The sequence below is a fragment of the Nymphaea colorata genome, chromosome 3 (genome assembly GCF_008831285.2).
Source record: "Nymphaea colorata isolate Beijing-Zhang1983 chromosome 3, ASM883128v2, whole genome shotgun sequence".
NCBI lineage: Eukaryota > Viridiplantae > Streptophyta > Magnoliopsida > Nymphaeales > Nymphaeaceae > Nymphaea > Nymphaea colorata.
The window spans coordinates 21375983-21392199 of NC_045140.1; the positions used below are offsets into that span (position 1 = coordinate 21375983).

The following is a 16217-nucleotide window of genomic DNA, read 5'->3' on the forward strand; positions in this document are numbered from 1 at the left end:
ATGAGCCATCTTTTTCTTTAGGTAAATGATCAATTAAGGAAAGTAAGTACGGGGCGAAAAGAAAAGTTACCAGCAAAAGGAGTAGTGAAACAGGAATTTACGAAATCACAGGCATTACGTCGTCATTAACTTGAGGACTTCTCCTGTAAAATTTAAGGGGAACGAGAACAAAGTAGGGCCCACATGGTCACGCCCTCCCCTCCCTCGAATTCAAACGGCTATCGCGCCGATCTCAATCACATTGTGACTGTCCACTTTTCACCCACCCCCAAGAAGAAAGCCCAACCGTCCGATCGTCGACTTCCCCCGCTTTTGAATTCGAACTCCGTCAAGGCTCTTCACACTCACTCGTTCAAGAATCAAGAAGGCACACAAGAGTGAGTGAGAGAGAGAGAGAGAGAGAGAGAGAGAGGGAGAGGATTTCTCTCCGACGCCAACCCCACTCCTCATCCAAACCCCTAAACCCAAAGATCAGAAAGTGGATTTATCTCCTTTCCACTTTCCGTCTCCGATGGCTTTAGATTTGTCGCTTCTTTTTTAGTTCTTGAAATCTTGACACCGATCCGATCTTCGTATGCTCAGAGATATGTCTTCTTTGAGATTTTTCCGGCGAAATGCTGGAAAAGGTATTCAATCCGAAGAGAGTGAGAATGTTCCGGTGAATCCGGCCGATGCCGTGGAACCCTCAATGGAGAAAGAACCCGATCGCCCACCCTTGAGCACGATCCAGAACCCTGGATCGATTCCGGAGCAAGAATTGTGCAAGAAGAGGAAGCTAGAAAGGACTCCTTCGAGGAACAGAGGCATACCTCCTCGCACCCCGGACAAGCCAGGGATTGCGAGGAACCGGTTTGGATGGGGGCAGAGGATGGATCAGGATTGGGAAGAGGGGAGGGAAGATAGCAAGGGAGAATCTTGTTCCGTTACTGGGACGAACAGCTTGCCCCCTGCTCCAAGAGGTCCTGGCAGCGGATATACGACTCCTAGGGCCAACCGGACTGCCGGGAAGGCTTCGTCCGCAAATTCGGAGAGCTCTTTGGCGCAGAGCACGCCAACAAAAAGCGTGTCGAAGCCACGTAGCGTGAATTTCGGGACCTTGTCAAGGGGTGCTTCGGCTGTCTATGGTCCAGTTTTGGTCGTGGATAGTGTAGCAGTGCCACATTTCGAGCTTAGGGAGGACCCATCGTTTTGGATGGATCATAATGTACAGGTACACACTCACTCATCCATCTCTGGTTTCTGTTTTCTACTGTATGTCGGGACAATAGGCTATGATGTTGTTCCAAGTTGTCCTCATTTTGCAATGCTTTTTTATCCGTTTGAATCTTTGCACAATCTGATCAGTCAGAATATCTAGCTGGGACCAATCATGATAAGTGATATTCGACTTGGACATCAAGGAATCGGCAGATAATTTCTGCACTGGTGGGTCGGATCAGGTTTCCTAGTCTTTGTTTTCTTTAGTGGCGGTAGAATGCCGTATGAGTTTACAAGCATATTCTGTATGCCGTATGAATTTACAAGCATATTATGTGTGTCAGTATTAGTTTCTTGCTGTTGTTTGCATTAACTATGTAGTTTGTTGCGTTGATTATGCTGTGTGAATCTTAGGAGGATATATCCTTGGTCACATCCTGGAGTTTGTGAAAGAGAAATTCGTAGTATCATCCGACTGATACCGGAAGTGTTGTAATTTGCCTACCCTAAGTCTTAATTAAGACTAGGTACCTATGCGTCTAGGGGCAAGGATAAAAGCCAAAAATTCAATTAGGCTGATGTTCCTTCTTGCTTCCATACACATATTTTGTAGTTAATTATGCCTTACTTCTATGGTGTAGGTTTTGGTTCGTATACGCCCACTTAACAACACGGAAAAGAACTCATATGGTCACAGTAGATGTTTAAGGCAGGAAAGTGCTCAGAGTATTACTTGGATTGGGCAGCCTGAGACACGATTTATATTTGATCATGTAGCGTGTGAGACTATCACCCAGGTAAATATATGATTTTTCATTATTTTTCTTTTTTGTTTACACTAAGGTTCTGCAAAGTTAATTCCCAGTGAGATGTTTGAAATGCACAGGAGGTGCTTTTTAGAGTCGCTGGTTTACCAATGGTAGAAAATTGCATGTCTGGTTACAATAGTTGTATATTTGCATACGGCCAGGTGATGTTTCTTATACATCTATTTTTTTCAATTACAGACTTAGAACCCATTCTTAAACATTTAATTCTTGTTGCAGACAGGAAGTGGGAAAACATATACTATGCTTGGTCAAATTGACGACATTGATAAGAAGCCTAGTCCTGATCAAGGGATGATGTCTCGCATTTTCGAGTTCTTATTTGCAAGGATTAGAGCTGTAATGTCTGATGTTCTTTATCTTCCAACAATAATATAGTTTATTACTTTATATCCAAAAGTAATTGATCTTGTATTTTAAAATTTTGTTGAGTTCACAGGAGGAAGAAAGCCGGATGGATGAAAAAGTACGTTTTAGCTGCAAATGTTCATTCCTTGAGATCTATAATGAACAAATAACAGATCTTTTAGATCCTTCTTCTACGAATCTGATGGTAATAGTCATGCATCACACTTTCAAAAACTTAGCTCTGACATCCTTCCTATTTTAACCATTCTGACCACCACTGCAGCTCAGAGAAGACACAAAAAAAGGTGTATATGTAGAGAACCTTACTGAATATGAGGTGAACTCAGTGTCTGATGTCCTTAAGCTACTTATTCAGGTAACTTTTTTTTGCATTGCAGTTCCTTCCTAGCTTGAGCTGAAAGGAATCTCACTTGCAATGCATTCTATATCCAGGGATCTTCCAACAGGAAGGTGGCAGCAACAAACATGAATCGTGAAAGCAGTCGTTCTCATAGTGTTTTCACATGTGTTATTGAAAGTTGCTGGGAGAAGAATTCAACAACTAACTTCAGATATGGGAGACTTAATTTGGTAGATCTTGCTGGTTCTGAGAGGCAGAAAAGTTCTGGCGCTGAAGGAGACCGACTGAAGGAAGCTGCAAATATCAACAAGTCGCTCTCAACCCTAGGGTAAGCTATTACCTATTTATGTTAGACACTTTGAGGAATCTTGATTTCACATTAATTTTATAAATTCATTTTCCTTTTAGCTTGAGAATTTCAATGTTCCTGTTATTCTTAATTCCATTCCATTTATTTTCTTTGGAAATGATTTTGGCATTTTGCAGCCATGTTATCATGGTTTTGGTTGATGTTGCACATGGAAAGCAGAGACATATCCCTTATAGAGACTCCAGGCTGACATTCCTTCTCCAGGTGTGCACATGATGAACTATTACTTTTGAGTTGCCTTTACCATGAGTAATCTTCACTCAGACATTTTAATGAGTTAATCTACTCTGTTCAGGATTCTCTTGGTGGAAACTCAAAAACAATGATTATCGCTAACGTCAGCCCTTCACTCTGGTGTGTCTTCTTAGTTAAACATATGATTCCCATCTTTCTCTGTTATTTTCGTCACATTTTTATTTTTTGCTTCCTTTTGTTTTTTCAGTTGTTCAAGCGAGACACTAAGCACTCTGAAGTTTGCTCAACGTGCAAAACTCATTCAAAATAATGTACAGAGCACTTCAATGGTTTCATTACTTTCATGGCATTTACATTGTAGCTCTTGATAAATTCCTTTTAAACCTAGAGGCTAGTGCAGTTTAAATTGTCCTGAAAGGCTAATTTTTTTTTTCAGGCTGTTGTGAATGAGGATACTTCAGGAGATGTGACTGCATTGCAAAATCAGATACATATTTTGAAGGTTGTAAAAACAATTAGTTTTAATTTTATGAATGTCCTGTTTGTTCATTTCATGGACAATTGAATTCGTTAACAATTGGTTGCAAAATCAGGAGGAAATTGCACTATTGAAGCGCCAAAACGTTTCAAGGTCACTTTCATTCAATCCTGATGTACATAATGATGATGCGTGCAAAAATAATAACTTTGATGATGTTAATGGGTTGGCAATTTCTGGCAGCCCTAGGATCTCATGTAAGAAGGTGAATTTTATAGTGCTCCATTTTTTGCCATTTTTCATTATTAGGAATTGAATGTGTCTTATTTATCAGAATAAATATAGCCATGCCTGATTGCATTTCTCATCTTTGGCTGCAGTTAAAGTCATTGGAGGCAACACTTGTTGGTTCATTGAGAAGGGAACAAATGCAGGAGTCTATGACTAAGCAGCTCGAAGCAGAGATAGAACAGTTGAATCGCTTGGTAAAAGATTATCTCTAGATTGGAAATAGCACTGCACAGACCTCGTTTACAACATGTGTACAAGAGAGTATGAGTGTATATACATGTATATATGTATGTTTGTTATAGTCCTTCAGAGCAGGTTACTGAAAGTTGTTTTTTGATGATGTTGACGTTGAACATCCAATTCAACAATAAAGCTGCCAAAAATTTTCAATTAAATGGATGATATTTGGAAATTGGAAAGCCACAATTTTGCTATTAGGTCTTGAAAGTTGAATCACTTTGAGGTATCATTGAATTATTGCTATGCTGATGTCTTTGTAATTGCCATCTGTAACTTTTAGAGTGCGGATTTTTAATTAGTTTTTTTAGTTAGTAGAGTTTTTTGTCCATGTTGTTGTCATGCCCTTAGGTTTTCTTTAATTCTCATTGTATGTATAAATGTGATTAAGAAACAATTCCATAACTTATCATGTGTCCCTAGGTCCGCCAAAGAGAGGAGGATACTCGAGGGATGAAGATGATGCTGCGTTTTCGGGAGGATAAGATTCAAAGGATGAAATCTCTTGTCGACAGTTTGATGCCATCAGATGTCTATCTGCTGCAGGAGAAAAATGCTCTAACTGAAGAGCTAGAATTATTAAGAAATCGTGTGGATAGAAATCCTGAGGTCACTCGGTTTGCTATGGAAAATATAAGACTTCTTGAGCAACTCAAAAAGTAAACTCACACATGCTTCCTTTTTCTCCTTATTATTTTCTTTTCTGTTTCTGTGGATGATATTAATTGCTTTCTTTTGTCACTGCATCCAGGTTTCAGGAATTTTACCAAGAGGGTGAACGAGAAATCCTATTGGGTGAAGTCTCCGCACTGCGCAATCAGGTTTATCCCCATGATGGCTTTCATTGTCATTGTCAGTTCTCATATATATTTTTTTTCATCATTATTTTGATAATCAAGTGCATGCATTCTTATGGGTGTCTTGGTTTTCAGCTAATTCAACTCTATGATGGAAAGTTCAAACTGGATAATATCCAGAACATTGGTTGCACACCTCAGGTGACATTACTTCATGTTTTATCTAACTGCATTTATTTCATTTCTCCTCATTATTTGAGAAAGGCGTTATTTATTTTTGATATGCTCTTGTTAGCTGCAGATGGCAACTAAAGTTGGAGCAGCTGATGTGCCTAGTGAAGATAAGCCTTTGCGTCTAAAGGTTTTCTTAATTCTTTGACTGTTGCTGTTCGATCTTACAGAATGTTCTTCTCGTTCCTTGCAAAAGATGATACTTTCTGTCAAATTCCAGATGATCAACTGCCAAAAAGAATTGGAGCGTTGCAGGAATAACCTAAGTTCTTGTATGGCAGACAATGAAAAATTGACCAGGTATTTGGTAACATTACTTTTCTTTTTTTGTGATTATTCTGCATGCTAAATCCTTGAGAAGGTTGCATTTGTGATATCACCCAAACTTTTGTTGGTGGCCTTTGACTTCTATTTTCTACAGAGAGATAGATGACTTACACATTCAACTAGATGCTGCTAAATCACTGTGCCGTGATCAAGAAGAAATGCTGAGGGTGCGTTTTCATTTTCGGGCTTGACATGAAGGAGTCTTTTGCAACTTTTGAGTTAACTAATCATTGTCTCTATGCAGAAGCAGCATGTTGTCCCTTTAAGTCCTATTGCAGCAGCAAAAACAACTCATACTCAGGCAGATGTGATTAATAAGCATAATCAGGTTATTTTCTCTGTGTTCCTTTTCAAACGATGAGAAGAATTGAGAAGTATCTGATATTATTCCTTGCAGTATCAAAATTGATGGTCCTATCACTGATAAGGTTTTGTTAACTCATGTTCCACAGGATCTTTTTACAGAAGATATATTGCATTCAACAGATGATCAGAAATCTTGGGGCAAGTTAGTTGATGGAACTCCCAGAAGAGGAGGATTAGAGGATGACATTGTGCTGAAATATTCTACTGATGTCATCAATTTGCAGCTGGAGTTAGATTTAGTGAGAGTCATGCTTGAAGAGGAAAGATCATGTAGATTAGAGGCAGAGAAGCAGCTTTCTGATCTGTGCAATGAGTTTGAGAAGGAAAATAATCAGTATCTGATGACAAATGAAAAATTAAGAGATGCAGAGAAGGAGTTGAATGACACAAGGTCAATTATTGAGGAACTTGAGTCCCAAAATGTCCTTTTATTAAAGGATCTGGAGAGTCTGAAAGTTCAGAATGATCAACTTGTTTACCATCTGGAGAAAAAGGAAGATGAGATCTCATGTTCTAAGGGGCAGTTTGAAAATTACAAAAGGAATACACAAACAAGTATTTCACATTGGTACAGTGAAGAGCAATCTCTTGAAGAATCCCTAAAGAATGCTGGGAATGATGAATCTCACTTCCAGTTAAAGCTGAAGAGAATGCAACATTCTCTGGAGAAGGCCAGGAAACTGAATTTGATCTACCAATCTGATCAGGCATCCCAGTCAACATATGAACAAGAAATGGATAAAGTTAGAGAGCAGGTTGAAGCAGAAACTGCTCAAGCAATCATCTGCCTACAGGAAGAGCTTGCCATGGTTCAGCAACAGGCTAACATGATTACTGAAAAAGATCTAGAAACAGGCAAAAGGGTTAAACATTTGGAGGATTCGTCAAAAGGTTTGCAGGATAAAGTGTCTTTGCTGATGAAGGAAAACAGTAGACTTGTTGAGGAAGTTCAGAAAAGAGATGAGGAAATGAAGTCATTGACAGAGGAGTGGGAGAAGGTAGCCTGCGAGATTGCCAAAGTGCTTGTTGATGGGAATGAGGTGATGGAAAATGCCTTGTATGAGGTTAATAGTATTGCACAATCCTTTCCTCGGAGATCCTGGATAAGTATCCAGGTTGAGAAGATGATAAGTTGCATTCTTGAAAAAGATGCACAGATAGAAGACCTAAAAAGATGCCTGATGGATGCACAAGCAGCGGGGCATGATGTAGAGTGGAAATTGCAGTCTTTAAAGGATGCAACTGTTGCTGTAACTGAAGCTCAGAAGCAGGAAATAAATGAGAAAGGAAACATGATCCTTCTTTTGAAGTCACAGCTTGATGAAAAAGCGTCAGAAATTATTGATTTGGAAAGTAAGGTTGAACTTGCAAAAATGGAGGGATCTGAATATTTTGAAATTGCAATTGAGGAGATCGAAATACAGGTTGAGAGTGCATGGCAATGGGCATTTACTTCTGATGCTGTTATGTGTGTCCTTCTTGGTGCTATAACGAACCATCCATCTGATGAATTACTTTCTGAGAGATGCTTAGCTGTGGGTGCTACATCAGTTGGTCATTTAGATGAAGAAACAGCAATGGAATTGGGAAATGATATAAGCATCCTCAATTCCTGCTTGAAAAATTGCCTGGAAAGTATTAGGGATGTTTGCAAGGGGGATGGGTTAAGGTCAACACCAAATGGTAATGAAAAGAGCTTGACGATTGAAAAGTATGTGGTTACATCTGTGAAGCCAAACCAAGAGGTATGCATAAAAATAATGTCATGTACACACATGTTCTTGTGTTTTTCTCTTTCTCTTTGTATATATATTTTTTTCTCGTCTAAGGAATTCAGCTTTTGAACTTTTCAGTGTTGGATACTTGGCCTGCACTTATAATGATTTTACTATTTTTTTTTCACATCCCATGAGAGCATACTTTGAATTTGTTTAAAAATTTAGCAATTCACGCTAGAGTTTGAATTGTAACTGGACTGTGTGTCCTTTTCAGATTGTGGCTAGAGAATCCCTGTATGATGGCTACCCAAAACTGGATAGGATGCTTCAGGACCATAAATATGCCTGTCAGGATGATTGTGGGAAGAGAACTCTATGCAGATTTAATGTTGACCATGCACATGATGGACATTGCACACTTTGTGACTGCATCCATGATCACAATGAACTGAAACGCTCGACCTCTCTAATGTTGCTTTCTGAAAATGAGAGGATTGATGGTAAGGGCATCACAACTGTGCCAATTCTAAGAAAGGAAATACACTCTGCAGTTTCCCATGCTCGGGAATTACATGTTGAGTTGAGCAGGTTACTCGCTGAGAAGAAGATGATGAAGGACTTTGAGGAACAGAGCAGGGTAAACCTTGAATCCCTTTCTGCTGAGGTTCTTAAATTGCAGGAACATATTAATCAAAGGGAAAAAGAGTTTGAGCTTACATTACTGGAGATGTGTCATAGGCTGAATACTGTCATGGTGGCATTTCAAGAGGTTAAATACAGTTGCGTCCAACACAACAAGGTATCATATGATAATACTTGAAATTCTGTTTTAATTTTCAATAATTTGAAGTTTTAAAATATTATTTTTGTGGCAACAATACATATTATTCTATGCTGATATTTTTCTTTGGACATAGTTCTTCAAGGCACTTTTTGTAGTTCATGTTGTAAGTGGTGTTGATTTTGAACAGGCGATGGCTCAAGAGCTGGAAACTGCAAAAGCAACTGCAGTGGAGAAAACAGTTGAAGCATCCCAGTTGGTTAAAAATTTTGAAGAGGCCCAAGCAACTATGAGGGAAGCAGAATTTATGGTAAATGAATTAGTCAAAGCAAGTGAATCATCAAAGCTTAAGATGGAAAAAGCTAAGAAGGTGGAAGCCAAGTTGATAAGCCAGCAGGATTTCTTGCTTGGCGAAATACAGAGATTGAATTCTTCAGCCAATTTGATGAACCAAGAATTCAATAATCTGGAAGAAGATTTCCTTTTGTCCTTAACTGAAACAAGGAGTCTGGTTATAGCACTTCAGGATCATTTTAGAGTAATCCAACTCTCTGTCATGGAAGATCTAAAGTCAATTGCATGTGATATTTACCACTTGAAATCACTAGTTTTGGAATCAGCATGTTTGGCAAAAAAGGGTTTGGAAGATGTGTGGACTGATATTATTGGAAAAGATTGTGCTGTATCTGTACTACACCTCTGCCACATGGGAATCTTTTTGGAGGCCGTAACTGGTTTGAATGCAGAGATAGGATTCCTTGATCATGGACTGTCTGAATCCAATACTGTCATAGCCAGCTTGAGAGAGAATAATCTCAGAGCAAAAGGTGAACTTGAAGCATGCAGCCATCTAAGGGGAAAGCTACTAACTGATATAAAGAGCAGCTTTGACCGCATCATAAAGAAGGAAAAAGAAACTGGTCAATTTAGAGAAAAACTGAATGACTTTGAGGGGAAAATCCTAGATTTACAGGCTCAGGAAGAACTTCTGTTGACTAGGTCAAATAACATGTTTTCTGAGCTTGGTTTCCTGATGAAAGAAATAGATGAGAATAGCAAAAGTTCTCTAATGGCTGTACTTAACCAAGAAAATCTGTTAAGAGAACAAGAACAATTCCGTCATAAGCTGGAGGAATTTTCTAAAATGGAAAAAGGTATGCGCATCCAGCAAGGTTTATTGAAGGAGTCAATCCTTAGACATCTTCATCTTTTTGTCGATCCTTCTATTTTTATACATAGAAGCTCATGCATAGAACAAAATGAAGGCATTGAGCACATCCAGGAACTCATGGAACAACATGCTGAGTATCTCTTGATGACATTGTCCTGTATGGACTTTGAGTTGCTTGTCTTTTCTTCAGAGTTAACACAGAAGAGTGTGGCTAACCTGTCCTTATGCATTGAGCTGGATCAGCTACGAGCCGAAAAAGAGTTAATGATTGCACAATTAGAGAAATATGCAGTCAAGGTTTCTGAATTTGAGAAAGAGCTTGAAATTGCATCAAGATTAGCTGATACTGAAGATAATCTGCTATGCAAGATCTTTAGTGGATCAACAGCCCCTGAAACAGAAGATACATCTGTGGATTTGGGGGACACGGTGAGATTTCTACAACATGTGGAATCTGAGTTTTTAAATGGGTTGACAAAGAGAACTTTAAGAACTATTGAGTTGGGCAAAGAGCGAAATAACTTGTCTGCAGTCCTTCAAAGACTCAAAGAAGAAATAGTTCTCTTGAAAGTAGACCAGGAACTTGAAAATCAGTTCTTGGTTGATATGGATTTGGAGATGGACCTTTCTATTTGTTCTCATTCAATTATTGCCGATGAGCTTGATTTAAAAACCGAACAAATGAACTTGCAAATGGAGAAAATTAATGCACTAAGCAAAGAGAATGGGCTTTTGAGACGTAAAGTTAATGAGATCAATGACGCCAAGGAAAAATTGTCTTACGAGTTATTGAATTTCAAGGGTCAACATGCTCTTGTTACATCAGATCTAGAAAGAAGGGAAGAAGTGCTTGATCTGAAAAACGAACAAATAAACACACTAATGGAGACAATCAAAGAATTAAGCAAAGACAATGAGCTGCTCAAAAACAAAACTGTTGAGATCAATGATGCCAAAGAAAAATTATCATATGAGTTATCAAATTTCAAAGGTCAACATGCTTTAGTTACTTCGAATCTAGAAAGAAGGGAAGAAGAGTTGGCTGTACTGCATCAACAGAGAGTTGCAACTATGCAGAGCTTGTCTACAACTGAAATAGAAAAAAAGGAACTTACCTCTGCACTTCAGAGAAAGGACAGTGTGTTGTTTTCTACTAGATCAAATGCCAATCGTTGCTTGGATTTGACTCAACAGCTTGATATAGATGTAAGCAGAACGTATCAGAGGGTAGATAAATCACTCTCTTTCATGCTTGGTGAAGTCACTGGTGAAAGAATAAACAGTTTTTTGGATGATCTTTCTGACGGCATTTCTGAATGTGAGATGAGGGTGCTTAAGATTATGTCAGAGTATGAATATTTGGAGAGTCTAGCTGAAGAATTGTACTCTGAAAATTTCATGATCAACTTTGAGATTACTCGAAAGGATGAGGTCTTGAAAGGATTATCATTTGATTTGAGTTTATTACAGGAGACAGCATCTAAGGCCAAGGACCAAGAGGATGAACTCAGAGAAATGAAAGCCACACTTGTTGCTTTAGAAGGCGATCTGGACACAAAGTCAAATCAGCTTGACTGTGCTATTCAGCACAGCCAGGTGCTTGAAGCTGATATTAAAGAAAAAATTGCTCAGATTGCCTCACTGGAATTAGAAAATGCAACTGTTTTTACATCGTTGCAGGAAGTATCAAATGAAAATTGTGAGCTAAAACGTCAATTAGATGGACTCTTGTCCTTGAAGAACTCTGTTGATAATGAACTAGAAAACAAAAGCATGTCAATTGAAGAGCTAACTAAAGAAGCTGTAGAACTGAAGTCTTCATTAGAGAGTGTAAATATTTCGCTCACAAGCTTGAAGTCTGATCTGGAAAAAACTACTAAAGACAGGAATTTCCTGGAAGGCGAGGTTATTTCCTTAAAAGAAAAAGTAGCAGTCACACAAGCATTAGCTGAAGAAAATGAAGCAGTTGCTGCTGAAGAACGAGAGGTACCCAACCACTATGATGTTATTGGGCTGACCATTTTGTTTTCTTGTTCGAGTTGCATAATTTTAACATGGGCGTATGATAGATGGCTGAGGCAAGAAGGGCTTATGCTGAGGACAAGGAAGAGGAGGTGAAGCTTCTAGAGAGATCTATTGAAGAGCTTGAATGTACCATCAATGTCTTGGAAAACAAGGTGCATGATCCTGTACTAGCATTATTCTTGTCATATTATTACCATGATCTTGCATTTCATTCTGAAGCTCCTCTGACTGTTTGTGTTATTAGGTGGAAATTGTCAAAGATGAAGCTGAAAGGCAGCGTATGCAGAGTGAAGAACTGGAAATTGAGCTCCAAGCTTTGAGGCATCAAATGTCAGCATTACATACTGATGGTATGAAAACCAAAATGGATGTCACTACTAGGGAAAGTGAAGATGATTTACAAAGGTAGTACATTTTCAATATGCTGTCCTTTTGCTGGCTTCTTAGTTTTGCAAATTCTTAAATGATGGCTTTTCTGTAGGCTCTTAGACGGACAAACAAGTGAGCTATTGGAAGCAAAAAGACAAATAGAGTTTTTAAGGAAGACAGTAATGGAGAAGGATTTTGAGGTGAGATTGTTTGTGAGAAGTAGATAATTGTATGTTCTGATGTTTTAGTGGGTCACTGGCTGCTTATCTGTTCCAACACATTGGATTGTTTGCATGTAATGTGAAGAACAAACGTAAAGCACTGATAGACCAAACCTGGAAATCTTGATTATTTCATATCTAGATTCTAGGATAAACAAGGATTCAATAGATATAAGCAAGTCTTATCCCAATTACTCTGATCTTGGATCTGCCAAGCTTGCAACTCTGATGGCAAATACATCAAGCATTGGTTTTAACTGTGAAGCTACTTAATGAATGGTATTTGGCTGCCTGGAACTGAATTTTGCTCATAATAAGCAGGTTATGTTTGTTACACTGTTCAGTTTTCTAAAGTTCTTGGATAAGCTAGTCATTTGAAATATTTTCTACAAGAGTCAACTGATATATCTTCAATTCATGGAGAAGGATCTTGAGGAGAGATTGTTTATAAAAAGTAGATAATTGTATGTTCTGATGGTTTAGTGGGTCACTGGTTGCTTATCCGATCCAACATCTTGGATTTGTTTGCATGTAATGTGAAGAATGGGGGTTAAAGCAGTGATATACCAAACCTCAAAAAACTTGATTATTTCATATCTAGGATAAGAAAGGATTCAATGGATATAATCAAGTCTTGTCCCAATTACTGGTCTTGGTTCAACCAAGCTTGCAATCCTTGTGGAAAATACATCAAGCATTGGCTTTAACTGCAAAGCTGCTTAATGAGTAGTATTTGGCTGCCTGGAACTGAATTTTGCCCATGGTAAGCAGGTTATGGTTGATAGCACTGTTCAGTCTTGAAAATTTCTTGGATATGCTAGTCATCTGAAATATTCCCCACAAGTGTCAACTGACATTGCTTCAAACTTGCAATGAGCTGGTGATCATAACCTGCTTTTTTCTGTTTATTTAATTAGAACTTGTGTGCTGCTTGTGATCATTTATGGATGTGAAGCTACTTTTGTATTATAAGATGCCAGACATTTGTAGCTTTCCATATTGTTCACAAGTGATCCTAAATTTCTCTGAGCTTGCTCATCTGCTTATTTTATGTGTTGTGTTTCACAGATTGAACAGTGCAAGTCTCACATCTCTGAGCTGACCTTGCATGCAGAGGCACAAGCGAGTGAGTACAAGCAAAAGGTAGAACCCTGTTGAACTAGCTGAGCACCAAATTTGTTGTTTTCAGGAATATGACAGGTGATAGACTAACCTTATGGAATTATAATGCAGTTCAAATCTCTAGAAGCCATGGTGCAACAAGTTAAGCCTGAACCTGCTTGTTCTCAAGCCGTTTCAGGGGGGAATATTAGAACAGAAAAAGCTCCTGCAAAAGCTAGGGGCTCTGGTTCCCCTTTCAAATGTATAGGCCTAGGACTGGCACATCAGTTAAACTCAGAGAAGGATGAGGAGCTGTCTGTCGTAAGGCTTCGAATGGAAGAGCTGGAAGCATTGGCTGCAAGCAGGCAGAAGGAGGTAACTTCAGAAGTTCTCTCTTTTTCTTTCTTTCCCTCTCCATTTTTGTATTGAAAATGCAGAGAATTGTGTTTCGGATTTTTAAGAAGGTACCCTCTTTTTCCCTCAGATATTCATGCTGAACACAAGACTAGCTGCAGCTGAGAGCATGACACATGATGTGATCAGGGACCTTCTGGGTGTTAAATTGGATATTACTAACTATGCTGTAAATCATCAATTCTCATATCCTCTGACCAGAGCAATTCTTTCCTTGTCTTTTCATTCTTTAACAATCACTTTCTGTTTGCAGTCTTTGCTAGACCAACAAAAGTTGCAAGAACTAACAGAAAAAGCAAGGCATCAAAGTGAACAGTTTCAAGAGAAGGTCTGATTATTGGTTTGATCAAGTTACTGGCATTTGATAGTTTGTATGTTTAAGAGCATTATTTTCTTTGCAGGAGAAGGAAGTTGTGAAGCTACGGCAACAGCTTAATGAGTTTATAGAGGAGAGGAGGGGGTGGGTTATACATAACCATTGCTTCAGCCTTCATGGAATTCTTTCTTGTTAAACTTTCAATGCTGATTATTTTTGTTGGAAAAATTGCTCCCCTTGATTAAGCTGGATAGACGAGATAAATCGAAGGCACGCAGAGATGGTGGCTGCACAAATCTCATGTGAAAAGCTTCGACAAAAGGAGCAATTTCTTACAATAGAAAACGATATGTTAAAGGTGTGACACTGACAGAACATATTTGATGCAAACTATCCACTAACAGCTAGTGTTATTAACCTTGTTTCTCTAAACTTCATACATATAGATGGAAAATACTACACAGAAGAAGAAGGTTGTGGAACTAGAAACGGAGGTCAAGAAACTGTCTGGACAGCAGAATCTGCAGCAACGCATACATCATCATGCAAAAATCAAGGTGACACTCTCTACTTGACAGACTTGTATCTACCTGCCTTGCTCTAATAACATGTCTACTTGTTCGTTTATTTTGGCAGGAGGAAAATAACCTATTGAAAGTCCATAATGAGGAACTGGCTGTGAAGGTCAGGAGTACTGAAACACTTCTCGTTCGTGTGAATGATGAGCTTGCCCGTTACCGTGCTTGTAGTGGAAAGAAGCCTTATATTGATGTTGATGAGGAACAAATTCTGAAAAATAAATTAAAGGTTCGTCTCCCGAGCTACAATGGTAAGCCTGAAATTTCTTGGACAAAATAGCTTTTGGACTAATTTGAAAATTATGATAGGAAATTGATGAAGAGAGGATTCAATTGGCACAAAGGTTATTAAGTATGTGCACCAGCATTTTGAAGGTGGTGTTCTCCTATCCACAAAATTCCCCGACCCAACAACCCTCATTTTCTCTTTTTTCTTCCCCTGGTAAAAAGATGAGTTCATAATGCAGGCTGCCGGCATAACGTGCCCAGTCCGTGATATAAGTCCAGATGCCGCTGAGGAAGCACTTGTCCAACTCAAGGATCGAGCTACTTATGCTGAAAAGGAGTTACAAGACTTGAAGTTGAAGGTACCATTGTATATTAAAGAGATGCATCTGAAAGAATCAAATGACTTTTTTATTTAGTTTCTTTTCTGATTGATTTTTTTCTTGTAAAATTATGTTATCAGCTTTTGAGTACTGTCCAATGGAAAACTATATTGGTTATTGCTGGTTTCTATGCAGTACAAAATATGCAAAGAGCAGATACGGTTATCCGAGCTCAGGCTGCAGGATTCACCTTCAGAAGTGAGGAAAATGGAGGGCCTTGCAACACCAAGGAAGTTGCCTCGTAGCCCATCTGTGACTGCTGCATAATGGTCCCCACGATGCAACCGTGCGATCTTTCTTTTTGTTCTGGTGATTGTTAGTTATTGGCTGACAATCAGGTGTATAATTTTGTGTATGTAATCTTACAGGATAGATGTAGGCAGATGCTAATGCCACCATCTGTTTTTTTGTTGGTAAGCATCTGAATCATTCTTTCACATGCCATAGCTTGTAATTAATTATTCTCAATAAAATCCTCTTGTTGACTTGTTGCCATTTTCTTAGAGCATCTATTAATGCCAAGTCCGAATTAGAAATTAGTCTGATCCTACAAGTGAGAGAGTGTAAAGGATAAAACCCTCAGCCATGAAAAAAATCGACTTGAAAAAGAAAAAAAAGAAAGGAAGAAATGCAAAGAGGAATGCTTTTCAAATGTATTCGGTGGTCTATAGTACTTTCTGCATGTTTTAACGCCAGTCACTTTGATTTCTTTTGAAGTAGCTCTTATGGAAAATTTTCTTGCACCTCCATTCATTAGCTGGTCAAAAATTCACCAACTCAACCTGGTAAAGGTGGCTGTTGAGGAACCTAACGAGAAGTTCATTATCGCCCACTGGCCTTGATGAGCAGTGTATCGGAGATCGACTAATAGTAGAGCGAGGGTGGGGGGG

At 38.7% G+C, this 16217-nt stretch overlaps 1 protein-coding gene across 2 annotated transcripts; it reads left to right on the top strand.

Annotated features, from left to right (window-relative positions):
* Positions 1 to 387: 387 nt before the first annotated feature.
* LOC116250918 (kinesin-like protein KIN-12F) lies at positions 388 to 15822 on the top strand. Of its 2 annotated transcripts, none has more exons than XM_031624908.2 (37): positions 388 to 1210; positions 1839 to 1994; positions 2084 to 2167; positions 2244 to 2363; positions 2464 to 2577; positions 2656 to 2748; positions 2826 to 3061; positions 3220 to 3307; positions 3399 to 3457; positions 3546 to 3609; positions 3735 to 3800; positions 3892 to 4041; positions 4157 to 4261; positions 4728 to 4963; positions 5056 to 5125; positions 5237 to 5302; positions 5397 to 5462; positions 5553 to 5632; positions 5754 to 5826; positions 5904 to 5987; positions 6112 to 7770; positions 8018 to 8542; positions 8715 to 11681; positions 11765 to 11872; positions 11965 to 12125; positions 12202 to 12289; positions 13379 to 13453; positions 13544 to 13786; positions 13896 to 13994; positions 14079 to 14153; positions 14227 to 14285; positions 14388 to 14499; positions 14588 to 14698; positions 14778 to 14948; positions 15029 to 15094; positions 15187 to 15306; positions 15463 to 15822. In XM_031624908.2, exons 1-37 carry the CDS (start codon positions 575 to 577, stop codon positions 15592 to 15594), a joined length of 9417 nt encoding a protein of 3138 aa, XP_031480768.1. In that variant the 5' UTR covers positions 388 to 574; the 3' UTR covers positions 15595 to 15822. The 2 variants fall into 2 exon arrangements, with proteins under 2 accessions (XP_031480768.1, XP_031480769.1); XM_031624909.2 differs by having other exon boundaries at positions 5403 to 5462.
* Positions 15823 to 16217: the final 395 nt, after the last annotated feature.

What these genes read in the sequence shown, in the direction of transcription:
- LOC116250918 (XM_031624908.2), top strand. Translation starts at nt 575, where the DNA reads ATGCTCAGAGATATGTCTTCTTTGAGATTTTTCCGGCGAAATGCTGGA. An exon ending in GGCTGACATTCCTTCTCCAG is followed by an intron (nt 3,308 to 3,398) that starts GTGTGCACATGA and finishes TACTCTGTTCAG; the next exon opens with GATTCTCTTGGTGGAAACTC. An exon ending in TTTATAGAGGAGAGGAGGGG is followed by an intron (nt 14,286 to 14,387) that starts GTGGGTTATACA and finishes CCCTTGATTAAG; the next exon opens with CTGGATAGACGAGATAAATC.